Here is a 27,437-nt window from a genome sequence, read left to right as displayed (position 1 = left end):
TGCTCATTTAGTGTTTCTCTCATGAAATCAGTCATTCGTACTAGGGATGTAAAATCCCAATGAATTGGTTAACCCAAATGTAGTGTTTGACTAGTTAACCAATAAAAGGGGGGACAGGTGGGCTGAAACACCTCCTCCCCCGGTGCAAAGGAATGTTACCCATTTACTTCCCTAATTCATACTGAGTAATATAAACAAATATATTTAGAAATACATTAATTTAGTTACTTTTTAAGTAATGCTGTTGCTCTTAAGACCTCTCACTGTGAACTATGAAATACAGATGAGTCATTCCATGTAAATATTTAGCTGGATAATTTTCTTGCATAATTTGACTGAAATTTAATATATAAAGCAAACCTTAGTGCCCATGGTGTCCAACATACTAGCCACATGTGGCTATTTGGCTGCTTGAGTGTGGCTAGTTGGCTCACAAAATTATTTATGTTTTCAGAATAATGTAGCTAGTTTGCTATAGCAGTAGGCACTGTAGAGGCTACTGCTTCAGATCTGGTTGGATACGCCAGCCTCGGACTGTTTATTAATATTTTGTCCTGCAGCCCTTATTTAGGCAAATTCTGTGGTGACCTTTTATGAAATTGAATCGGGGAGAGTTTTCCTTGACTTATACACTGCAGGATTTCACTCAGAGATGTGTGTGAAGTTGTGACCTTATCATATGGGATGGCTGGTGTAAATGCACCAAACATTACCTTTGTACCTGGGGAACCAAAGAATCACAAAACCACGGGATGGCTTTCAACTCCTTGTTTATTCAAGAACATTTCAGACTCAAGCACTCCTCATCCATCTGAGGGTGTGTCTAGACTACCTAGTTTTGTCGACAAAAGTGGACTTTTGTCGACAAAACTATACCAGCGTCTACACTACCGCTGAGTTCTGTCGACATAACGTCGACAGAACTCAGCAGTTTTGTCGAAGCTGGTATACCTCATTTTACGAGGCATAACACCTTCTGTCGACAGAACTCTGTCGACAGAAGGTGTTATTGCCTGTAACACTACGTCCAGACTACGGAGTTCTGTCGACAAAACGCAGTAGTTTAGACGTACCCTGAGAGACTTGCTTTGGGAGCCATTCCGTACAGAGATGGTGACTGCAGATAACAAATGCTTCCTTAAGATTAGGTGCATCTTAAGCTTGACTGACAGAGAACAACTTTTCTTGCAAATGGTGACGGGAAACCATCACATGCTTTGAAAAACCAGGTCGCCAAGAGGCGATATACTTGGAACATGAAGGTAAATCCCTTTGTCCGATACCATTCTCATCCCATTGAAGTCAGTGAGAAAACTCACATTGACTTCAATCGGCTCAGGATTTCACCCTCCTGGGTATAGAATCCCAACTGAAACCTCTGTGCGTTTTTTGCTCACACAGGTCTGGAAAAATTGGAGGCTAGAGTTGTGAAAGCCAGTTCTTTGAAAGAATAAGCAAATCATATGGCACCCGCTAGCAATATCTATGTATGTATTGAGGGGGGGGTCTCATACGCTCACTGCCTGAGTATTGCATTCAGCGGTGTTAATGGGAGGTATGTAAAATGCTTGCAGGTGAGACTGTGGCCCTTTTCAGCTGTTGTATCCACCCAGGCAGACCAATTTAGGCCTTAAATCCTATAACTGTATCTGCAAAGCAAGGTCAGATTGGCTCCATCCAGTTGATCAAACACCTGTCAGCGATCCCAACTTTGGTTGGCTAAACAACAGGGTTACTACCTCAATGCAAGCAACCTTATTAACACTGACTCCTTCAAACGAAGGGCACGCATGGGTTAGCGGGGAAATAATCAGGGTCTGTGTTTCCTGAAGGAAATGCTTGCATCCGAGTGTCCCTAAGAGATAGCACAGCTATTCATAGGTGTGACAGCGGTATCCTGAAAATATGACTCATCACAGGCCTCACAATCTTTTCACTTCTCTCCTGATTAGAAAACAGTATGTTGCCTCCCCCATCACTATGAATAATAATGATCACCCCTGTGGGCACTTATGGGGGGGGACAAAATATTGTAACAGCAAAGGACAGACAGACATAAGGCTCTGCAGAGGTAGTTTAGGGTTAGGTGGGGCCTCTGGGCCAGAGCAAGTTGGGAGGGGGGCTCCTCACCCCTTCTGCCCACAGTACCCCCACCCCCACCTGGTGCTTGTGCTGGGGAGTGGGTTGGAGTGTGGGGACTTGCCTTGATCTGCCTGCTCAGTGGTCTGGTTGGGGCGTGGGTCTGCCCATTTTTCTGGGGCCCCCCAGTTGGCCAGCTCTCCCTGCTACCTGAGCCTAGGCCCTATTGGGTTAATCTGCCACTGAGGCTCTGGGGTCGCTAACGTTGCCGGAGAGTTGGGTGGTATTACAGTATGTACTTAGGGAAGCATTGCCATGTATGTGGCTTAATGTAACATAATAGTTCCTTAAGTTCCTGCAAATGAAGCGAAGCCACTTTCTCCCTCTGTGGAAACCATTTTCTGCCCACTTGTATTCGCCCATTTGCGGCAGTTCAAACTAGATTCCATGTGCAGCCAGCTGCCATGGGCAGGTTAAAAAAACCCCAAGAAAAATGGATACATTTGGTGCGTCTGTCAGGATTAGATCTATAGAGCTCGTAGACCTCTGCGAAATGCAAAGATTTGTACGTCGATTTTTTTTTAATTGTGTTTAAAATCTTCAATCTCCTTGTCTTGGTATTTGAGTCAGTCCACAACAACTGCATCCTTCCTGACCTGGGAAAGTGCAGTTCCATCTAGAACATCTCGACCACCCAGTTTCACTCTTTCTGTCCAAGGACTCTTCCTTCTTACGGGCAATGCAGCCCTGAATGCTGTTTTCTTCACTATGATGCTCTCAGAGTTCAGTCGTTGAGCCATCTTTGGGCACGACTTCCCTTCAGAGGGCACCTCGTGCCGTGTGCGTCTCACTTTCTGCCTCATCAGTTCTGGACTCCGCCAAAACTTGCTTCCTTTCAGGGTATTCTGGAACGGATCACCCAGCCCTCCACCGCTCACAACTAAGCCAGATCTCACCGTCACCCCCTCATGATCAGAAGTGGTGTTCTCTGTCCTGCTGTATTTTCTTTCAGCCTCTCCAGTTGGTGCAAGTCGGAGTGCCAACACCTCCCAAACCTGAGCCGCGTTACCTGAAATATAAAGGGAATGGTTTAGTAGCATGGGAATCAGCTCTCCAATATCTGGACTCACTAGAGCCTTAGGTTCAAATCCTCACACCGCCACTGAAACAAAGCCTTTTGCTCTTCAGTGCTGGCCTATGTCTGCTATCCGTCAGCTTCATTGGGAGCAGAGCTAGGCCAGTGCTGAATGCTTTTCAAGATGCCACCCTAGAAGTTTACCCAGTTGTCCTTGACAAAAATTCCCCCTGCCTACTGTTGTGTGGTTATTTGCTGGTCAGTGATCTCTGAACACCCCAGAGCTGGCTGCATTTCAGCAGTGCTATGAGTGACATATTGGGGTGATATCCAGACCAATGCAGGAGCGGTCACCTCTGCTTTGCAACCTGGGGTGCCTAGCAATGCTGGGCATTGTACTATTGTAACTCCCAACCTGGGCCATTCACAGCTTTCCGGCATGTGAGTTACACCGTGTCTGTGTGTAACTCCAACCTGCCAGCCACGCTTGGGTAACAGCTGACTTTAACTAGCCTTAGTTACCTCTTCCAGGTTACCCCAGCACATTCCCAACCCCAGAGTTTCCCTCCAAAACTTCTGTCTTATCCTGTCCCACCCTCTCTCAGACAGTTCAAATGTATTAAGGCTGTTATTCATTTAAGGGAATAATACACAATTTGCCATCCAAAATGGAGTTAGCCAGACACTTTTCCTTAAGCACATCGGATTAGGTAAAGCAACAAAGCACGTGTATTAACTACAAAGAGAGAAACGTATAAAGTTAAGTCCAAGCAGAGGGGAATAAAAGCCAGAAATGGTTATAAGAAAAGAAAGATAAAAATGCTGCCAAGTGCTTAACGTAACAAACGATTTGATTCAAAGCAAAGTGGCTTGCCCCAGGCTTCCAGCGGCATCAGTGATCAAATGTACAGGTCAGGACCCTTCCCCCAAAGCCTAATGGTTGTTTCCTTTGTTTTCTCAGGCTTGGAAGGTGAGATGGGCAGACGGAGAGAAAGGGGAGCCTTGGGGGGAGGGGTTGCCCCGCCTTTTTATATATTCAGTCCCTCTTTGAAAAGCATTTCCAGCTGAGACCCAAAAGATGGGCTGGTGAAGGAAGGAGAGTGCATGCTGTTTCTCTGCTAAGATGCAGATCTTTGTTCCTGCCCTCCTTTCTTGCCCAAGAATGGCTATTTGACAGGTGATGGCCCATCAGCTTTGTTGGACCCTGGCCGGGGCATCCGCTTGCCCTTTGTCTTTGAGAAAATGGTTTAACCCCTCCCCAGAATCATCTGGGAAACATATTTCAGTCACGCTTTCAACTTATTAAGTTCGTGATTTCACACATGGTCTTGCTCCAGGCATTTTACCATTGTAGAATTGATCAGCAAGTTATGAGTTTTCAAATGATACCTCGTACAGCATGCCTTGTAGGTAGAGTGTTGCAGTAGCATGTGGGGTGCAAATACAGGGGTGTGTGCCTTCCCACTGTGTACGTAACTTACGAAATGAGCTGAGGTGGAAAGAGAAATGTAGCGTACAATGTGTTATTTCATCATTATGCTCTTCAATCCAGTTCCCGAAAAAATATTTTTTTCTGAACTTCCATTGTGGTTGGACACAACCGCTCCCAATTTTCTTTGTTGCCGTTTCTGTTGTTTCCTCCAAAACAAATCTCCAGAGAAGATTACTTGTTGTCTTCTAAACTTACATTTAATATCACCCTCCCTAAAAGTTTCCATTTTTAGGAGTTGACTTGCTTTTCTGCTTTCTTACATAGTGTTTTCTGCCATGATTCACCGCCTAGGTCAGCCCCTCATCGGTCCCTGTGTTGTTCGTTATGTATGATGACTGAAAGATCAAGAGATACAAATCCAACGTTTTTTTAAAAAAGCATAGAAACCCAAGCATTTTGCAGCTACAGGTTAGGATTGTTTATGGATTCAGTGAGATTTTTGGTAAGGAGGGATTACCTAGGTTGTTTTGTATCCTATAAGAGTGTCCAGTCACCAAAATATTGAATGTTTTCATGCTCCAATAAGACCACCTTGGAGTATAGTCAAGTTTCTCCTACCATTTAATTTCAAGATCAAATTGGAGCAACTCGGAGGAAATGTACAGTTTCCTCCAGATGTGGGCCGCTTGGTGCCACTTAAGATAGTCCTATATGTCAGTGGCCATTAGCCAAGATGGGCAGGAATGGTGTCCCAAGCCTGTTTGCCAAAAGCAGGGAATGGATGATAGGAAATCAGTCACTTGAGATTACCTGTTCATTCCTTCTGGGGCACCTGGCATTGGCCACTGTCGGAAGACAAGATACAGGGCTAGATGGACCTTTGGTCTGACCGGGTATGGCTGTGCCTATATTATTGGTACCGTGATAGGTTCCAGTCTGGTTTTGGGCCTCCTTGTGCTAGATGCTGTAATATAGGGTCTGATCCAAATTTCACAGAAGTCAGTAGAAGTCTTTCCACTGATCTCAACTGCCTTTGGATCAGGCCTGAATTAAATGACAGTCCTCACCCAGAGCAGCCATGTTAGCCTCATTAACCTCCTTTTTATTGCTGCTTCCATAGCAACGGCACCGTCCCTTTGCGATTGGGCCCATTTTTGCTTCTTTTTTGAAGTGCATTCGCTGCACCTCAATTGATTCAATTGAACATGACCACTTTAAAATAAGAACGCTGCTGTTGTATTGGCTTGGCACAGGTGGACGGCTTGCGATCTGTGTGGATTGGGGACGAGATGCCTTTACTTTAATTCAGGCCATTAAGAAAAACAAGTCCTCTTATTCCTGTGAGGCTTGCTTCAGGCATTGTGTCTCCAGAACCCCTCGTGCACTGCCCTCCCCAACAGAAACGGAGCACCCTGGGTCTCGAGCACAATGCCTCGTCAAGTCCTGTCGCTTAGGCACAGTGCAGTAGTCAGGAGGTGACGACAAAAGGTGTGTTGCCACGGAGAGCGCAGTGAGCAAAAGCCGTTGGCTCTGGTGTGGAGACGGAAGGTCTGAAATGGTCACTGCCTGCAGTCTGAGGAGGGCTCTTTGTGGCCTACAGACAAGACTGGGACGTGCTTAGCACTGCCCCATAGGGGGGCATCCCTTTGTTTCCCCCACATCGCTGCTCTCTGCCTGGGGGAAAGGGAGAAGGCCTGCTCAGCACACTACAGAGTCCCCGTCCCCCATTTTGAGGCAGGGAGGGAGCAGCCCCTCTCGTGCTCCTGCCAAATCGCCAGGCTCTGCCAACCTGCCCAGCAGAGCCAGCAGGGGAAGTAATTGGTTGCAGTACCACACGAGTCGCAAATGGCTGTCTGGGCCGCCTGGTGCAAGGGTGGAAGCTCGGAAGGAGATGTGACTCTAAGGTGCTTGCCACTCGGCATCAAGTCGTGTCACCCCAGCCCGGCGGTGTGGCCTTCTCCCTGCCTGGGTCCTGGGTTCTTTAATTTGGCATCTGGTGCCTCCACCCAAGGTGCCTCCTCTCTGTGCTAGGCACGCAGAGGGTATGTCTACACTTACTCCCTAGTTCAAGCTAGGGATGCAAATGTAGCCAACTGAAATTGGGGATTTAAATATCCCGCGCTTCATTAGCATAATCTCACCCGTGCGCTATTCCGCTCACCAGCTGATTCGAACCAGGAAGTGTGCTCCGGGATGTGTTAGTTCAAATCAAACCCCTTGGTTCGAACTAACGTTACTCCTCATTTTTTGGCAGGGAGGGAGGAGCACCTCTCGTGCTCCTGCCAAATCACGAGACTCTGCCAACCTGCCCAGTTGAGCCAGCGCAACGGGGGAAGCACTCCCATTTTTTGAGGAGCAACGTTAGTTCGTACCAAGGGGTTTGATTCAAACTAACGCGGCCCGGAGCGCACTTCCTGGTTCGAATCAGCTGGCGAGCAGAATAGTGCATGGGCGAGATTATGCTAATGAAGCACGGGATATTTAAATCCCTGCTTCATTAGCAATTTTGGTCGGCTACATTTAGTTCAAACTAGGGAGCAAGTGTAGACGTACCCAGAGGGGCTCTCCTTTAGGAGAACATTTCTCACCGTCTACTGTACTAGGAATGAAGGGATCAAATAAATAGCACAGCCTCCAAAGTAACAATACAAAAAACGGGGACTTTCTCGGGTCCAGGGCTTAGAGGAGAAACAGGAGTAACTAGAATCATAAAACAGCAACAAAACCAGACACCCTCTGCCTGCTACCGCTTCCAAGGCCCCATCCCTCCTGGCACGTGCCTGAGCAGCATGTGAACAGAGAGTGTGTTCTTTACTGCATCACTGTAATTGTTGATCTGCTTAAAACTCCCAAGCCAAGTAAACGGACGTGTGATTTCTTACAAGGCCTGCACCTCTAACAGGACAAGCTTGTCCAAGGCTTCCTAGTCAGGAGTCCCAGGGAAAATGAAACTGGATCTTGGTAACCTGATGGGAATCACTCCTCAGCCTCCCAGGTCGCTGGTCTCTTCTCAGCTGCCACCCATCAGTGCTAGAGTTCAGCGTTCTCCTCTGGGAAGTTTCACGGGGTGATGCTTTAGTGTCTCTTGGCTTCACTCCAACAGCAGCCCACCCTTTGGGGTCTGAGTTCTGGCTCTTGCTTGGTTCTGGTCGTAGCGTCAAGCGTGTTCTATTGCCGGCCGGCACTCGAGGCTGCCCTGAGCCTCTGTAGCCATTACTGCTGCAGTCCAAGGGTGAATGCCTTAGAGCAGGGGTGGGCAATAATTTTTGCAGGGAGGCCACTTCATGAACTTTAGGTCATGGTTGTGGGCTGGCTCTGCCCCCCTGAAAGGGGCAGGGCCTCGGGCAGAAGAGGCGGTTCCCTCTAGGTGCTGCACGCCCCTGGTGGAGGGAGGAGACTCCGTGCACTCCCCTGCCCCCAGGCCAATTGGGAACTGGGGTTGGGGGAGTACACAAGTCATTCGCTGTTCAAAATGACTGTTGGCTCCCTCTAGGTGTCTCACGTCCCTGGTGGGAGGAGGGAGCCGCCAGTTGCTTTGAACAGCGAATGACTTCGCGCACTCCCTGCCCTCCAGTCTCAAATGGCCAAGAGGTGGGGGAGCAGTAGGGAGGGCCGCAGGCTAGGTCCGTGCCAATCCCTACCTTGGAGGCTTAGAGTAATATATCAGGAACTCCAGACAGGGTTACAGTCACAATAGGGCCCTATACAAGCTTTATTTTACTGCTCCGCATCTCACAGACATGTGCAATTCAAGGCCCCAGTTCAGTAAAACACTTAAGCACGTTTCTAACTTTCAGCATGTGCTTAAGGGTCCCTTGACTCTGTCAGGAGTCAGGCGCGGGCTCCATGGCTGACCTGAATCAGGGTTGAATTTTACAACTAGGAATCCCAACCTAGGACGCACTAGCAGGCCCAGGATTCCCTTGATGTTGTGTTCTAGCAACCTTACCTTTCCATTTGTGAAATTGTGTGTGCGTGGATGGTTTGGGATGCACTTTTTTCATGTTTTCTAGATTAAAAAAACAACAACAGAAAATTCCCATGAGGAAAATCTTCAGGCTCTGAAAGTTCAAGTTGTCATGGTCACTCAAACTCTTAACCACCACCTGGTTTAATGTATAACGAATGGCCATTATTTTTATTGCCCAACTCATGATACGCTGTTTGTTTGATTTGTATCTGGGGTGGCGAGTACGAGCCGTGGCAAGTCCATACAATGTTGAAGTGGTTAATTATTTGAAGAGGGATCAAATGACTCATTTGGTCACCGTATAAAATGATTTCTCCCGTATTATTAGATGAGGAGATACACTTGTGTGAAACGGAGCTGTGAACTCATGTATGTGCGAGCCCCAAAGAGTCGGGCTTATGTTGTGGTTTGTAGTGTCCTGGTGTCCTGAGACTTCCTTTTATTGCTGCTCAGAATCTATTTAGGAACAGGAATACAGGGGATTCCTTGTTTTAGATCGTGTATTGTTTCTTAGCACCCCTAGTGTTTTCTTAGTCATCTAGGGTGCATCTATACTGCACCATAACTCGAAATAAGTTATGCCATTTGAGCTACGCAAATTGCATATTTTATTTTGATACTGTTTCAAAATAGCTTATTTCGTCATTTGGCGCTGTCTACACAACACCAAATTTCAAAATAAAGCGCTATTCCGAAACACCCCTCACTCCTTGTAGAATGAGGTTTATAGGGATGTCACAGTAGTGAACCCAAAATAATGGGCTTGCTGTGAAGACACAGGATAGCTATTTCAGTATCCCGAAATAGCATTGCAGTGTAGAGGTATCTCTAGTGACAATAGTGTCTGGACACACATTTGATCAGCTATACATGCTCTAATTCTGCTCTTTGTCCTACACTCTTTTTTTAGTCTAGCCCATGAGGAAATTTTTCCTTCTTCCCGGGTGCAGCAAGCTTCTCTCTGTAACCCCTGGTGGCAACTTGTCATATGACCACACAAAGCTTTTGCATATGCAGCGAGATCAGGTAGCAAGCAAGAGTCCTTTGACATAAAGGCTGTGTCCAGACTCAGGGGTTTTTTCGGGAAAAGTAGCCTTTTCCCGAAAAAACTTCCCCTGCGTCCAGACTCAAGCCGCGTTCTTTCGAAATTATTTCGAAAGAACGCGGCTTTTCTTTCGATGGCGGTAAACCTCAATTTACGAGGAAGAACGCCTTCTTTCGAAAGTTCCTCTTTCGAAAGAAGGCGTTCTTCAATGTAAAGAGGCCGTCTTCGAAAGAGAGCATCCAGACTCGCTGGGTGCTCTCTTTCGAAAAAGCGGATTTCTCTTTCGAAAGATCCGCCTGCAGTCTAGACACGATCTTTCGAAAGAGGCTCTTTCGAAAGATGCTTTCGAAAGAGCCTCTTTCGAAAGAAGCCTACAGTCTAGACATAGCCAAAGGGTGTAATTGACACATGCATTCAGCAGTTCTTTCTTATATAGAAAGTTGTGCTTTTATTAGTTCGCTTATTAGCTCTTTGTTAGTACCGCCTTTTCCTGTGAGACGGACATTTGCTGGTCTCTGCAGCACATTGGCATGAACGTGATCAAACAGATGTTTGGCAGTTGTGTTGGCAAATGCTGATGGTTCCTTACGTGATTTCAGGCAGTGAGGTACTCATTTCAGCATATTTGTTGTACTGGTGGGATCTCTGGTAGGGACATAGAATCACAGAATACTAGAACTAGAAGGGACCTCAAGAGGTCATCGAGTCCAGTTTCCTGCCTCACGGCAGGACCAAGCACCATAGATCATCCCTGATAGATGTTGGCCCAGCTTGCTCTTAAAAATCTCCAATAAGGGTTCCACAACCTCCTGAGGCAGTTTATTCCCGTGTTTTTCCTGATGTCCTACCTAATCCTCCCTTGTTGCAATTTAAGCCCATTGCTTCTTGTCCTATCATCAGAGGCCAAGGAGAACAATTTTTCTCCCTCCTCCTTGTAACACCCTTGTAGTACTTGAAAGCTGCTAGCATGTCCCCTCTCTTTTAATTCTTTCAATCTTCTCTCCTAGGTCATGTTTCTTCTAGAATTTTAATAATTTTTTGTTTCTCTTCTCTGGACCTTCTCCAGTTGGTCCACATCTTTCCTGAAATGTGGTGTCCAGAACTGGATACAATCCTCCAGTTGAGGCCTAACCAGCGCAGAGGAGAGCGGAAGAATGACTTCTCGTGTCTTGCTCACCTCACTCTGGTTAATGCACCCCAGAATGAGGTTTGCTTTTTTTGCAGCAGTGGATACTGACTTCATAAAGAGCTAACCCTCCTTCCTGCAAGTGGAAGAAAAGCAGCAGTAGGAGCCTTTTATACACAAGGGAACACGAGGAAATCAGTGCTTTGGGACACCATACAGTAATCGAATAGTGTGCCAGATTGCAGGAAACAGTGACAGGCAGTAACATAAATAGAATTTCCAAGGCTGAGATGAAGAATGTAGCGCCTTCTAGTCGCAATGCTGGGCTCTTATTTGAAGCCTGCAAGTATTTTGCAAATTTATATGTATATATCCTAGATCACAATAATAGTTGTTTCCACATTCCCAAAGTATGAGAAATAGTAACAGATTTTGTCTTTAAAAAGAAGAATATGCTATTACCGAGGGCTCTGCGCATGCAGGCATTTACCATAAATATAACTTGCACACTGACTGTTACAGTTGTTAAAGAAATAAGGTTGTAGATCTAGATACAAATCACTCTCTTTATTCATGTGTTTTATTTTTTGTACTACTGCTCGGTAAGGCGGCTGGGTTAGCTGCTTGTATGGTTTCCTTGAAACTAAGCACCAGTGGTTCTCAACCTGTTTGACATTGTGGGCTGCACATGTCGCTCCCCTCCCCCCCCACACACACACAATGTGTTATGTCTGTGGCTGCATCCAGTGCTGCTTGTATGGCCCTAAGGATGTCACATGGGCCACAGCTCTGTGTCGATTGGGTCGCAAGGGGCCAGCAGGTTGAGAACCACTGTGTTAGCCTCGGGACAGTGTGTGATCAAAAATCCATCTGAATATAGAGTCATAACAAGATATTTACTGTTTAAAGGTGCACTTAGAGGCCTAGCCCTGCTGCCAAATCCCTATAGCAAGTCACTCTGTCTTCAAGGGGTAGCCGAGTTAGTCTGTTCCAGGGAAAAAAAACAGCAAATGGTCTGGTAGCACTTTATAGACTAACAAAACATGTAGATGGTAACATGAGCTTTCGTTGGCACAGCCCACTTCTTCAGATAACCGTAGTTATCTGATACTGTCGACAAAGCTTCTGTCGACAAAGAGCATCTAGACTACATCCAGTTGTGTTGACAAAGCAAGCTGCTTTGTCAACATGAGAGTGTAGATGCAAAGGACAGTGCAGATGCAATAACGTCTTCTGTCAACAGAACTCTGTCAACAAAAGGCTATCTTCCTCGTAGAATGAGGTTTACCGCAGAGTTCTGCTGACGCTATGCTGACAGAACTCAGTAGTAGTATAGTTTTGTCGACAAAAGGCCACTTTTGTTGACAAAACCCTGTAGTCTAGACACACCCTAAGGTACCACAGGGCTGCTCGTTGTTGTTAAAGTTACAGACTAACACGGTGACCCTTCTGAAGCCTGTTTTTGGGGGGGGTTCTCAAATTAATGCCAAATTACTCTTCCCTCTTTGTATTAAAGGCTTCTTTTCTACACTCATTCTGTGCATGTGAGTGGGGAAACGTTGTCTCTCCAAGCCCCCAGGGGTGTTGTGTGAATTTCCCAGGTTTCTGGGTCCAGGACTGGAGCCAGTTCTGTGTTGGATGGATGGAGAGGAATCCCTAGATATTGAACCCAGCTCTGCCTGCTGCTGGCTCCACCTAGCAGAGAGGTTACACATGTTAATGTTGCTGACATTGGGGCATAAGTCTTAACATATGCTCATGCCGAAAATAGCACATATTTGTAGAGCACCAGCAGTTTGTCAGTGGATCTGTTTGTCAGCAATTACCTGATTGCCTTGATCTTGCTATAGTTGCACTAACGGGGGAGGGATGGCTCGGTGGTTTGAGCATTGGTATGCTAAATCCAGGGTTTGTGAGCTCAATCCTTGAGAGGGCCATCTAGGGCAAATTTGTCAGGGATGGTACTTGGTCCTGCTGGGAGGGCAGGGGACTGGACTCAATGACCTCTCAAGGTCTTTTCCAGCTCTCTGAGATAGGTTAATCTCCATATATTAAAGGAGGCCCTCTGAATTTCAGTAGTCTAATGTACAATGACACCACATCATATGAAGGCAAAACAATCACTTTAATTTTTCTCTTTTTGTTTCATCTAGCCTGTGTTTCAACTAAGCTGTTTGGATGGGATGAATGCGCATTGACTTTTAATATAATCCTAAAAAAATGTGGAAATGTAAACCATCAGGAACTGGTTTTTAATTGCTTCTGAAAAGTTGCATATTACAAAATCAGATAAAACTGTTTTTAGCTGGTTGTTTCCCTCTGTTCTCCAGGTAACTGATTAGAGTTATCTTTATGAATGCCTTCTGTGGCAGCTTGCATTCATTACAATGAATACTTCCCAAATTGTAAAGCCGCTGCACAGTGTCTATAAAAATGGCCTCAACAGTACTCTATATAGTCTTGTTATTCATATTTGTGGTGGTGGTTAGCAGTTTGGCTTTGTAGATAAATCCAGTTGTCAATTTTAGATATACAGACAGTATAAAGCATGCTTGTAGGGGTCAGCTCCAGTGTCCCTTCTAAGCTGTGCAAGCCGCACAGCTTCACAGGTGATTAATCAGCCCCGCCCAGTCAGAGGCTCAAGGCTTGGCCCATGGCGTTGCCTGACCGGGTGGGGCTGATTAATCACCTATGAAGCTGTGCTGCCCCACAGCTTAGAGGGAACACTGGTCAGCTGTCATCCTGGGATCTCCCACAAAGACTCAGGTTCAAAAGCTGGTCCTAACCGATTATCACTTGTGCAAATCTTTTTTATAACCAAAACGGTCTTTGTGGATGAGCATTCCGTTCGTTTCCGCCACTAAGCCAGTCAGAAATCTTGCACTCTGCTGCAGACTTTCAACTTGCTCAGAGCCCGAATGAAGAAGGCGGTATCCGATCTTCCAAATGTGATGCAGGGAGGAAAAAGCTGATGCAATTCACGCATACTTGGTAATAATAAAATAATCTTCTTAATTCTTGAAGTCTGAAACAAAAAGCAAATGTGTTTGAAACTGACAATGCCAGGACCTGTACAACGGAACAGAATGTTGCATCTCAGAAGACGTGTTGCTTCACATTCTAAGTTACCACTTTGCTTTTATGGGGAACAACTAATATGAAAACAGTGTATCTTTAAGAATATTTATTTAAGTAGTACAGTTTACGGGTGGGGTGTTTAAATAGACACCTTTCCAAGACTCTAGGTGCCTTACCATAATTAATCTTACAAAAAATGTAAGTAAATTAAGCCTATGCACAGGAAGAGAATGTTTGTTTATTCTCTGTGTAAAGCACGAGGCATTGATGATTGTGCTACAGATGTGTGAAAGAATAATAATAAACACTAGAAATGTTTCATTATACTTTTAGTGTAGCGGACACTGTTTATCTTTAAAGTAATGACAATTCTCTAAACTCGAGAATTGCAGCAACTTGCTTTAGTATGAGAAGCAGAAGGCTGTAACTTGACAGCAAACAAAAGTGAAATTGACTAGAAATCAGCCTCCCTCATGCTTTGCCAGATAAAACCACAGTTTCATCAGTTTGTGCTGATAAGATCCAAGTTACATTCCTAGCTGGCAGTGAAGTAAGCCTGTAGGTAATGGAAAGAACTCGAATGTGAAATTGCGGAACCATTAACTGTGGTTTATAACCTATCCTTTAAATCACCTTCTGTACCGAATGTCTGGAAGATAGTTAATGTGACACCAATATTTTTTAAAGGATCTAGAGGTGATCCTGGCAATTACAGACCAGTAAGTCTAATGTCTATACCGGGCAAATTAGTTGAAACTATAGTTAAGAACAGACTTGTCAGACACATCGATGAACATACCTTGTTGGGGAAAAGTCAATATGGATTCCATAAAAGGAAATCATGCCTTACTAATCTAATAGTGGGTTGTGCCCACAAAAGCTCATGACATCATCTACATTTTTTGTTTGTCTCCAAGGTACTGCAGGACCATTTGTTGTTTGTTTTTTCAATTATAGACTAAGATGGTTACCCCTCTGAAACTTTTTATTAACTAGAGTTCTTTGAGGGGGTAAACAAACATGTGAACAAGGGGGATCCAGTAGATATAGTGTACTTAGATTTCCAAAAAGCCTTTGACAAGATCCCTCACCGAAGGTTCTTAAGTAAAGTTAATTGTCATAGAATAAGAGGGAAGGTCCTTTCAGGATTGATAACTGGTTAAAAAGACAGGAAACAAAGGGTAGGAATAAATCGTTAGTTTTCAGAATGGAGAGAAGTAATTAGTGGTGTGCCCCCAATGGTCCATCGAGGGATCAATTGTATTTAACCTCTTTATAAATAAATAGGGGAAAGGGGTAAACCGTGAGGTGGCACAATTTGCAGATGATACCAAACTGCTCAAGATAGTTAAGACTAAAGCAGACTGTGAAGAGCTTCAAAAAGATCTCACAAAACTAGGTGATCGGGCAACAAAATGACAAACGAATGTAATGTTGATAAATGCAAAGTAATGCACATTGGAAATAATAATCCCAACGAGCACATAAAAATGATGGGGACTAATTTAGCTACAACTACTCAAGAGAGATCTTGGAGTCATTGTGGAAAGTTCTCTGAAAACATCCACTCAATGTGCAATGGCAGTCAAAAAAGCAAACAATGTTGGGAATCATTAAAAAAAAAGGGATAGAGAATAAGACAGAGAATATCTTATTGCCTCCATGGCATGTCCACATCTTGAATACTATGTATAGATGTGGTTGCCTCATCTCAAAAAGATATCTTGGCATTGGAAAAGGTTCAGAAAAGGGCAACAAAAATGATGAGGGGTTTGGAACAGCTGTCATATGAAGAGAGATTAAAAAGACTGGGATTTTTCATTTTAGAAAAGAGGAGAATAAGGAGAGATATGATAGAGGTCTTTAAAATCGTGACAGGTATGGAGAAAGTACATAAGGAAAAGTTATTTACTTGTTCCCATAACATAAGAACTAGGGGCCACCAAATGAAATTAACAGGTTTAAAACAGACAAAAGGAAGTTTTTCTTCATGCAGCACACAGTCAACCTATGGAACTCCTTGCTAGAGGATATTGTGAAGACCAGGACTTTAACAGGGTTCAAAAAAGAACTGGATAAATGCATGGAGGTTAGGTCCATCAATGGCTGTTCACCAGGATAGATGGGAATGGTGTCCTTGGTCTCTGTTTGTCAGCGGCTGGAAATGGGTGACAGGGGAGAGATCACTTGATGATTACTTCTTCTGTTCACTCCCTCAGGGGGAACCTGGCATTGGCCACTGTCGGCAGACAGGACACTGGGCTAGATGGACCTTTGGTCTGACCCAGTGTGGCCGTTGAATGTGACTTGTTTGCTATTCTGAAGCACCTCTCCAGTTCATGCTAGCGTATGTTGATGTGAGAGGAAGGGTGTCTGCACCACGGAGGGTAGCAAAGAGTAAAGACTAGGGGCAGTTCCAAGAAAAACTACACTTGAACTTGTAAGTTCAATTTCCATATCTGTCAAACTTTAATACAGCTACCAAAGAGTCCAGTTTCACTCGGGGATGAGTGCTCATTACTTCAAGAGAGTGACTCCACTTTATGCCGGTGTTATCTGGAGCCAATTTGGGCTTGTCGGGCCCTGTTCAGTCCCAGTCAGGGCTTGTCTACACCGCGAGGAAGATCAACACTACTGCAGTCAATCTTCCAGGGTTTGAATTAGCAGGTCAAGTGAAGACCTGCTACTTTGAACTGAGAGGGTGCTCCGGTCGGCGCCGGTAGTCCTGTTCCTTACAAGGAGTGAGGGAAGCCGATGGGATCATGTGCTTCTGTTGACCTCCTCCCGTGTGGATGGTGCCAAAATGTGATTTAAGCTACTTGGACTCCAGCTATATAATTAACGTTATGGGTGGTGCGTATATTAATTTGACTTTCCCTTTAGAGTAGACCAGGCCTCAACCATAGAACACTAGAATTGGAAGGGACCTTGAGAGGTCATCGAGTCAAGTCCCCTGCCCTCACGGCAGGACCAAGCACCATCTAGATCATCCCTGATAGATGTCTGTCCAACCTGCTCTTGAACATCTCCAGAGATGGAGATTTCACAACCTCCCTAGGCAATTTATTCCAGTGTTAAACCACCCTGACAGACAGGAAGTTTTTCCTGATGTCCAACCTAAATCTCTGTCTAATACCAGTGGCAGTTGTCTATACAGACTAATTTCACTTGCTCAGATTGACTGTCTGGGCTGCTCTTTCTCTCCAACAAATGGGAGCTCTCCATCTAATTTGAGCTCTGGAGTCTATGAAACCCCTTGGTATCAACTTCTTGGAGACTTTCCACTTGCTTAAACCCAGCCATGGTGAATGGGAGTTTGCATGATCCTTCTTGGATTTTGCAGTAATTTCCTTTGTTATGTTAGACATTCTCCCCAGTTTGTAATGTGTTAGGATAGAATTTTCAAAAGCATTTCCATGGGAGCAGAGTTAGACTAACAGTGAATATGTCTGAAAGTACAACCCCATGTCTCGAAACCCAGTTAGCATAAAACCATCCCTCCAATCCCTCTGCTACACCTTCTGGGCCAGAATCAAAGACTGTTTTGGTGAGTTGGAGTCTCTCTATTGACTTACATGAGCTTTGGATTAGGCTAATATTCCCCATGAAAAGAGAGTCAGAATTCCCCCTTCCCCACTACCTTTGGTATTTCTACAAACACAACCAAGAAAAAAGGAAGCGTTTTCACCCGTACGCTTCACATTCTTTAAGGAAGCCAAGGTCAAAGCTTACCTCACCGTGGAGTTGTTACAGACAGTGTATGTAAGCGGACCGTGTCCTTTCCAGCTAAAAAAGAATTCTAAATTCTGTTAATGAAATGTGCCATTCTTCCAATGTTAGAATAAAAGATTAGCCAGAGTGCATCACACCAGGGTAAATCATCCTGAAAGCACATTCAGCAAAGGTGAAGCAGACGCTTAAGCTAATTATCTGCATCGCACTTACTTTAAAACTGCGCCCCCAGTAAAACTGGAAATAACCAGAAGAGAATTGAAAAGACATCACAATGCATGCTCTCGGTGAAGGGATTTTCAATCCTCGGAGTCTTAGTTGACTTTGATTCTTCATGCTACTGTTGTTTCTTTACATTTAAAAGAGTTTACAGTTCACATGCCCATGAAAGCAAATACAGTTTAGCTCAAAAGGTGTTTATGCACAGCTCGCTTTTTCAAGTGTGTCCTAGAAAGGGTGAACAGAAAAATGGTTGGGGTACCAGACAATGGCATTGAAGGATTAGCAAAATTAGTTAAATCTATGTAGACTCATAGCCTGTGAAGTCAAATGGTAGCTGTGTGCATGTAGATGTGCATGAAACTTGCCTAGAGACATCAAGTTTAAATCCAGAAGAGGCCATCACATGTATCACAGGTCATCCATGCACCAAACCCAATAACCAAATGAGACCAAGATATTACAGTGCACAGGAGAGTAGACTATTGTGTACGGCAAGCAGATAACTTTTTTCCCAGAAGGAAGAATGTACTGGGAGAATAGGTCTTAGGCCAGGTCTACACAAGGGAGCAATACTGAACTAAGGTATGCAACTCCAGTAATGTGAATAATGTAGCTGGAGTCAACCTACCTTACTTGGACTTACCGTGTCCCATCTTCCCTTACTCCTCATGGCCTAGTGGAGTACCACAGTCTCTGGGAGCATGATCAGTGGTCGATTTAATGGGTCCTTACAAGACCTGCTAAGTCAACCTCCAGGAGATAGATCTACACAGCGTCGATTGCCCAGTAAGTTGGAGACAAGGCCTTAGATCCACATACTTTAGATACTCTTCCTGATACTGTGAATAAATTTGCATGTATGGTATTTCAACCCATAAGGTGTTGCACTCAGCACCTCAAAGGACTGGACCCTGAATCTGTCTGTACATCTCTCTGTAAAATGAGGATAAAAATACTGCCACCATATCTACCAGTACCACAGTTCTCTCCATATATATAAGACACATGTTTCTCCACTGACTGGGTAAAAAATTAAGTCTAGGGACTTGCTTGGGTTTTTTTCACTGTTATGTTTAAGAGACATGTCTGCCACCATTCCAGAAGCAAACTGGGTAATGAAGAGAGTGGAAATTTGTATTAAATAATCACTGATTGGATTTAGTCCAAAGACAGTAACCAAATGAAAACACTGAAAGTCATTTGGTTTTATCAATATTGGAGAATATTCTTATTCGTTTGCTGCCCGGACACAATTTATTTTAATTGCATTTGCTTTGGAGTTGAAGCCGAGTTTGCAATAAAAAATGACCTTTTTTTTAACCAGCCTGGCAAAAAGCAAGAGGGCAAACATTTTTTTTCCTTCTGAATCTGAACTGTCACCAACATTTTGTCAAGATTGTGAATTTCCATCATTTTAAGACAACCCTGCATTGGAGGAGGGAACTGTATTGTCTCTTTGTTTCTTAATGTGAGGCTATGCTGGTTTTTGGCCTACCTTGAAACTGCAAAATGCATCAACAAAATTCTTACAAAAACGTAAAGGCCTTCTCCTAACCGAAAAAACATGCGGTCTTCTCTTGGGTTGCAAGGCAGATTGACTCATCCACTGGAAAGTTCTGCCTATTCGTATTCCATGGCTGCAGCAAAACATGGCTGCCTATTCGTATTCCATGGCTGCAGCAAAACATGGCTGCCTATTCGTATTCCATGGCTTGAACTTGACTAACGATCTATGTTAGTTCATTTTCTCTGCTCTTTGGGGTCCACATTAATAGATTGTATTACTTCACAGTTGAGATGGTGCTTGGCTCCCACTTTCTGAATCATGTACAAGGGCTTTCTCCCACCCCGATTGCTCAAGGACGTGAACATCTGAATACCTGGCATCACTGATTCATACCCTAGTGGGTCAACTTGGTGATTTAGCTTTCCGAGCTAGATCATGCACCGTGCAGTTTTGGGAAGAAGGTATCTTCTAGGGGAGATGTTAAAACCCAAGGTCGTTGGGCACCTGTATTGAGTTAACAATGACCATCCCATGGCTAAGCATTAACTCTAGTAGCTTTGGCCAAACTTTCCATTCTCTCAATCCCCGTGTTGTGCACTACCCTTGATTCACATTCAAGGGGAGTCATGTTTCTGGGGCCCTCCATTTGCACAACACTGGTTTCTGCGATTCTTTTGGACGTTAAGCGACACGTGGCAGAAGTCAATGAGAGGAGCATCAGTGACTACTAAGCAATCTGGGTAAGGATTTCGAAAATCCACTCCGTGGATTGAACAGAAGTTTGGGAGCCCTTGAGACGAGCGGCTCTGTCGATCAGGCCCCTGCGGTCAGAAGGAATTAGAAGTGAGCAGCTACCCCATGGAGTCATTTATGAAGTAATGGGCTGGGCCTGAGATGCAGAGCTCAGCTATGGATTTGAGCTTCCTCAAAGACCAGGGCTGTTTAGCTACAGGGTTTTGGCATAGCGCGCAACAGGGCTGGGGGCCAAGCACAAGGTTGGATCTGAACTTCCCCACAGTTGGCATCTGCATGAGCCACTGGTTAAGAATCGTGGAGGATGGGTCCATCTATGGCTGTAGAGTCAAGATGATCAGGAATGAAACCCCATGCTCTTGGTGTCCTCAGCCTGTAACTACCAAAGCTGGGAGTGGATGGCAGGGGATGGATCACTCAGTAATTCCTCTGTATGACAGGAGAGGGGTCACTTGATGATTCTCTGTTCTGTTCACTCCCTCTGGGGCACCTGGTATTGGCCACTGTTGGCAGACAGGACACTGAGCTAGATGGATCTTTGGTCTGACCTAGCATGGCCGTTCTTATGTTCTTAAGATGCTGGACTGGGGCTCTGGACATCTGGAGTCAGTTCCTGGCTCTGCCACAGACTTGCTGCATGTCCTTGGGCAAGTCACTTATGCTCCATTGCAGGGGAAAATCCCTATTCATGATAGCACTTAAATGTGTGCCTAAGAATCATCCTGATCTGGGGCCTAGCATATTCCCTTGTCTCAGTTTGTACACGTTGCTTATATGCGATCTCCCCTGCTCCCCTCTTTGTCTGGTCTATTTTGTGTGTAAGCCCTTCAGAGCAGGAATTCTGCCAGTCGGTGCAGTGTCAATAGAGTCTATCTGCTGAAATTAAAATAATAATAACTGGGGGGCTGGCTCTGGCCAATTTCTCAAACCTAAGGTAACCTCCCAGCTCCTACATGCACATTGCTGGTATTTCTGGTTACCAGTGGGGGCAAGGGGAACCTTTTGGCTGAATGTATTTTCTGGTAAAAGCACCGATAAGATGTGCATCAAAGGAAGGAAGCATTTTGAGACCTACTTGATCGTATTTATCTCCATCTTGCATTCGTTCCGTTCTAAAACAAAAACAGGAGACCAGTTACTGTGCTTGTACTGGAGGATTAAACCAGTATGTTTGTGATATAACGAGCAATGACTTGCATAACATGCAATGAAGAAATTGAAATTGAATCGCTAAGTGCATCATGCTGAGTAAGAGGTTTGTTCTAGCAGAAACTGTCATATTAAATTCTTGTCGTGGGCCCAGAACTCTTTGGAGTCCTAAATGTTTTGGAGGAGACTAATCTGAAATCAAAGTGAAGTTGCTTAGGGTTGGCATGCCAGAAAGGGGCCACATTTGGAAAAGTTCAATGAACCTGCAGAGAGAGGTTGAAATTAATGGCTGCAGTACAAAGCTTACAGCTAACATACCTGCTGATTTGCTTGTTGCTTTGATTCTTCATGCTCTGCCTTCTTGCCGGCTTCTGAGTTGGTCAAAATGTAGCAATTTAAACTGGGAGTGGGTCCCAATTTCAGTATTTAATACAGAGAAATCACTTTCCACCGTTGAGTACAGCGTAAGAGACACATTGCTTTAGAAACATGGCATTTGGAAGGATATGGATTTGTTTCTCCGTTGCTTGTGGGGTCGTTTGAAATCCAAGCAAAGTGGGTGGAGCATGTTACTCTTCTAATTTACTCGCCTTTGACTCGCGTGCAAAGCAAATGTAAATGGCACCCCAAAAGAGACTCTGTCCCTTTAATTTTTTTTTGGCGGGAGAAGGGCCCAATTTTCTGCTGCTGCTTCAAATTGATTTTGCACCTTTGAAGTCACTGGAGCTATGCCAAGAATCTAGCTTGTTGGATGCCAATTCCTTTATGTGGTTGGGTATTTTCAGCTTAGAACAGCGTTTGCAAGCTACAATAAGCTACTATAAGAATTAAAACATGAGCGTGTTTCTCATGGACTAAACTCTGCCCTCAGTAGAGACCCCTCATTGTTACTTATGGTGAAACTCAGGGCATAATTTTGGCCCTGCTATGTTGAGAATAATTACCCTATGTAGTATTGGACATGTGTAACAATGTTGCCCTAACCACATTAAAGCTGTCTCATTGCTTTCCATTTCCAGTGTTCTGCCTCTTGTGGCCGGGGCCATAAACACCGAAATGTGTACTGCTTATCAAAGGAAGGCAACCGCTTAGACAATGATTATTGCAAGCACCTCGCTAAACCCAATGTGCAAAGAAAGTGCAGAGGGGGCAGATGTCCAAAGTGGAAAACAGGAGACTGGGGACAGGTGAGCGGCAAGATTTTATCTTTTGCACCATTGGAGATTCATTAGCCATTGAATTGTTTGCAGCCTCATTTCCGTCCTTCCGCAATGGAAGTATAAATGTTCCGGGGGACATGCTCAGAGCAGGGGTCCATCCGTGTAGCTCCAGATAAGCCAATGGAGTTGCACTGTCTGCGCCAGCTGGAGACCTCGCACTGCTGTTATAAACAGAAAAGCGGCCGGCTGATCAGAAGCATCAGTTGTAAATTTCTTTGGCTGCTGCTTTAAAAAAAAAAAGGCATTACTGCATATGAGTAAGCAGAATTTTTTCCTCCTTGTTCTTTATTATTTAAATACTTTGGCTCATGACTGCAATGGTGATTCACTTGGAGGTGCATGGAATTAAAATGATTGTTAATTATTTTCCTATGAAAGTTGAGAAAATACAGATGAACTATTTGTTTTAAAAAATACCTGTCACTCAGGTTTGCGTTCTTCCAAATGCCTAACACTAACCACAGCAGTTTATTTCTGTGTCATTACCAAATCTGATGCTTAGTGTACAGGCTACAGAAAAAGCAGGGAAGTCTGGATTTTGTTAAAGGGTGCTGTTTGCTAAGGGTATAGCTTTAATCCATTTTCATTCTTTACAGTGCTTTCCTTATAGTAAACGATTAAGAAATACCTCTGGCATAAAAAATATCCATTTACTTTTCTCATCTGTTTTGTGCTAACACTGAGAGTGAAGTTTTTTGGGTTTTTTAAACTAACATTTAATATTTGCCATAACACCAATTGCACCTTTAACCTATTTCATCAGATTTATTTTTACCTCTGAATCTCCATTTTGTGTGTACCTTAATGATGTGCTAATCAGTCAAATGATTGAAGATGCATAACTAAATGAATTTTGAACTTGTACAATGTAACAATCTTTCTTTGCTTTCTGTAGTAAGGCATAAAACTCTAAGGCTACATCTACACTACCAGTTTTCTCAGCAAAAAATATGCAAATGAGGGATTCTATCTCATTTTCATATTTTCTGTTGATCCGTCATTGCACAGGAGTTTTTGCACAAAAATGAGCAGTGTGGACATTTTATTTTTGTGCAAAAACCCCTTTTTCCGCAAGATTGGTATACCTCCTTTTTTGGGGCGTAAGGATCTCGTCGTCATATCAGAACTGTGCCTTATTTAAAGTGACTGCTCCTGAAAGCAATTTTGCAGCTAATAAAAGCAAACATACCAATACAACGGTCTGCTGATTGCTTAAAAACATGCTAATTTTAATTGATAAAGATAAATGTTTTAAAATTCAAAACATTCTACTGCATGATAAGATTCAGTTTCATACAATTTGAAAGAGAAGCTCAATTTAATGAGAATATGAGATGATTTATGGCCTAAAGTAATCTGTTATGACTAGGCAATTAAAGGATATTTGTATGGTAATGATCAAACTATGAATAGTCACATTGTTTTTCGCAAAAGAGCTAGATTGTCAGCAGATACATATTGGCTTCGTTCCAATTGAGCCAACAAAACTTTGCCAATGTGATCGAGTGAGGATGTGTCCCTAAAAAAATTACCTACGAAAGCAAAGATAAAAGGGCATCTCGTAGCAATAAAATAGATCATTTTAAAATAAGTGTTCTGATACAGTTTCTTTCTAGCATGTAACAAACACTCCAGTCATTCTATAGTATATTGACAGTTTGTCTGTTTTGATATAGTAAAACTGGAACAGTTAGAAGTCTTGAATAGGATCACGCCCTAGTAGCACGCGTGCCATGCGTCTAGAAGTGCCTTTTGCGCTAAATACTTCTTGAAGATGTGCAAATACATATTTCTAAACTGCTGAGCAACAGTCATTAAAATGCTCTCTACAGCATATGTCCTAAAGACTGCCAAATAAAAAATAAAGCAGAACAGGTGGCCAGATCCCAAATTGGTGTAAGTTAGACACGTCAAATTCCATTTCCTTAGTCAGCTGGTTAAACATTACTTTTAACCAGTTAACTGATTAAGCAGGGGTGGGCGGGCTGGAGCAACCCCTGTGTTGTGGGCAGGGGCTCTTTCCGGCCCCACGCAGGGCTACTGACCTCCAGGCTGGGAGATGGCAGCCTTCCATTAACAACCCTAGTGTAAGTCAGTGTAGCACCAATGCAACCGTAATGATTTACTCCAACTGAAGCCTGAGTCGTCGATTTTTTCAAACACTACCTTTCTATTTGTGCTCCAAAATGTCACAGGATCAATTAGAATGCACTAAGAAATAAATATTGTGATTAGAAATTAGACAGCAATAGAATTTTACAACCCCTCACACAAAAAAAAAAAAAAGTACTTTCACACCCTGGATCCAATGCCTGATGAAGTCCATTCAGTTGTTTCTGTTCATTTCAATGGGTTTTGGAGGGATGTAGGGTACAACCCAAGATGTGGGGGTAGGAAAGCGTCTAGAGTACATTCACAGGTGGCTCACTGGGTTTGATGATGGGGGGGAGGGGTTGGCCAGACCTAGAACTGCAGGATAAGGCCCCCAATTAATACAAACACGGGCAAAACTACAGCCAGTTACGTGTACCTTTTTCAAAGAGAATGACATTTTGTAGAAGGCCAGTTCAAGGCGTAGGTGCCATTCAAGCTCCATGTGAAAGGATAAAGGGAGCGGAGGGAGCTGATTCATTGAGCCCTGCAAATCCACGGGTATCCGCATCTGTGGATGCAGATATCTGCAGCCCATTTTTGCAGATACAAATTTTATATCTAGAACCCTGCAAATCTGCGGATATCCACTCTATGGGCTTGTCTTCACTACATGGAAGATCGCCGCTGCCGCAATCGATTTTCCAGAGTTTTGATTTAGTGAGTCTAGTTAAGCCTTGCTAAATCAAACTCAGAGGGTGCCCACACCAGCATCTGGTACTCCTGCTCTTGTGAGGAGTAAGAGAAAACGATGGGAGTGTTTGGTCCCATCAGCCTTCCGCTGTGGGAACACCACCAAGCTCGGCTTAAAATAAGCCAACTCCAGCTACATAGTCTACATAGCTGGACTTGTGTACCTTAAGCCAAACTCCTGGGCTGAGTGTAGACCTGGCCTATATCTGCGGGTATCTGTATCTGCAGATATGGATATGAATATCTATGGATCATTTTTACAGTTATGGATGTGAACGCAGATACCAATTTTGTATCTGCACAGGGCTCTGCTGCTTCGCTCCTTCCACCCTAGGGGTGAAATGAACTATGCACTGTTTGAAATCGTAGCTACAGATACCATCAACCAAGCATTGTCTTTTTTCAAAGATCGTGTCAGCTGTAAAATATAAGTATGGTGCTCTGCGACCATGAAATTGTCTCTTTCTGTAGCAGATAAACCCAACTATAGACTGGGTGAGATACAAGGCAGAGTTTTACAATTCAAATACATTTTCTTTGTCACCACACGCCCACAGATTGTATCGTGTGTGCCTAGGGCTGTTTCCTTTTTCCTCTTAGGAATGGTATATGAGCGATTAATAATGAATATGAGCCAGCACAGAGTAGAAGAGAGCGCTCCAGTTCTGTGTACTTTCCATTATCTGGAATGGCTTGCATTTAAATTCTGAGCAATTCTTTTTTAGAATCCGCCTTCCGAGAGCCAAACAAGTTTGTCTCAGAAAAAGGTTTGTCTCTTCAAGTAATGAATGGACCTGTATTTTTAACAAAGCAACTGCACTGAGGTGTCAGATATGTCTGACAGCTTAGGTGCCGCTGTAAATCAGCACCAGTACCTTTTAAGCAGTAAAAATAACAAAACTTATTCTGTAGCCTGAAAATTGTCTCTATTTATTTAGATTTCAGACTGAAGCCTGGCCCTGTATTTTCTCAGTGATTAAAAATTTGTACGTCACATGTGTCAATATGTTCCATCCTTACTGTTGCATTCCTCTGTAGAGTGGAGAATTTCTGCTAAGCCACACAGAGGCCTGTTATAAATGGTGGAAAATCTGGCAGGCTTGGGTTGTGAATATATGAATATAGGAACAATATGCCTTGATCCTTACATAAATAGGGCAGGACTGTGGTATCAAGTTGATCGTTCTTTTAGGGCCAGATAACCAGTACGTTTAAATCAGAGTTGTTCCTCTGAGATCAACAGAGAGAAACCAATTGGTATGATAAATAAAAGAGTGATAAAATAAAATAAAAATACTGCAGGGCAGAGTGCCTACATAGGCATTTATAATAGGGTAGTGTTCTATTACTAGGATTTTACAGCTGGATTCCCGTCTATACTCTGACAAATATGTAGACATTATAAACAGGGAGGGAGAAAGCTGAGACTGATTAGGGACTGACTTATATCCCCTTTGAATCGGGACACGATGGGGGGGGATGGAAATCCTTTTGAAAGAATGCTGGCCCATAAACTGGCCACAGCCTTACACTGCTCTGCTTTGTAAGAACAATTCTGACCCTCCAGTGTTAATATTCTGAAGGCAGCAGTAAATACTCTTCCATTATCCATTAAGCCAAGGGATTGGTTTTGGAGCCTCGTATTTGGGGAAGAGTGGGATGTGTTCTGGTTACACATGTACGATATAGCAGGGAATCTCAGAAGTGAAATCCTGGCCCCGTTCAAGTTGGTGAAAAGATTCTCACTCCAAAAGATTCTTCCCAACTTAGGCGCACAAATGGGGTGCAATTCTGCCTCTGCTGAAATAAGCGGGACTTTTTCCATTGACTTCATTTGGGCCAGGATTTTATCCCAGGCCAGTCCTTCAGTTAACCAAAATCCTTTCCTGGGGGCTGGTCCCATGGATTAAAAGCCCCTGTCTGGTCCTTGGGAGTCGTATAATTTTGCATATAGTAAACCGTAATACAATTATGAGAGCTTTACATACAATAAACTTCCATGATGAAAATAAGACATCACCATCCTTTTTTGCTCACGATGTTTGCTCACAATGTTGGATAGCTATTCAATGCAGTTTCAAATGTCGGATTAACCCCTTTTAGGACAGCAATGTCCCAACATTCTTGCAAACGTACTTTGTTTTGCAGGTGATAAACTTGGGCAAAAGTCATTTTAGAATGCACTAAGCAGCTGGGTAGTTGTGT

At 43.8% G+C, this 27,437-nt stretch overlaps 1 protein-coding gene across 5 annotated transcripts in view; it reads left to right on the top strand.

Moving 5' to 3' along the window:
- ADAMTS9 (ADAM metallopeptidase with thrombospondin type 1 motif 9) overlaps positions 1-27,437 on the top strand; it is a 159,029-nt gene that overhangs the window by 93,630 nt on the left and 37,962 nt on the right. For 4 of the 5 annotated variants that reach the window (XR_012906430.1, XM_075938510.1, XM_075938509.1 and 1 more), the window contains one exon: positions 22,188-22,355. The exons of the other annotated variant lie outside the window; for it this stretch is intronic. Coding sequence is in view for 3 of the 4 variants with exons in the window: in XM_075938510.1 (XP_075794625.1) it covers positions 22,188-22,355 (168 nt within the window). In the remaining variant the exon portion in view is untranslated. The remainder of the gene's footprint in view (positions 1-22,187; positions 22,356-27,437) is intronic. 5 annotated transcript variants of the gene reach the window in all.

The sequence above is a fragment of the Pelodiscus sinensis genome, chromosome 11 (genome assembly GCF_049634645.1).
Source record: "Pelodiscus sinensis isolate JC-2024 chromosome 11, ASM4963464v1, whole genome shotgun sequence".
NCBI lineage: Eukaryota > Metazoa > Chordata > Testudines > Trionychidae > Pelodiscus > Pelodiscus sinensis.
Note: the sequence above shows the minus strand (reverse complement) of the source record. Positions and strands in the feature narration are given on the sequence as shown.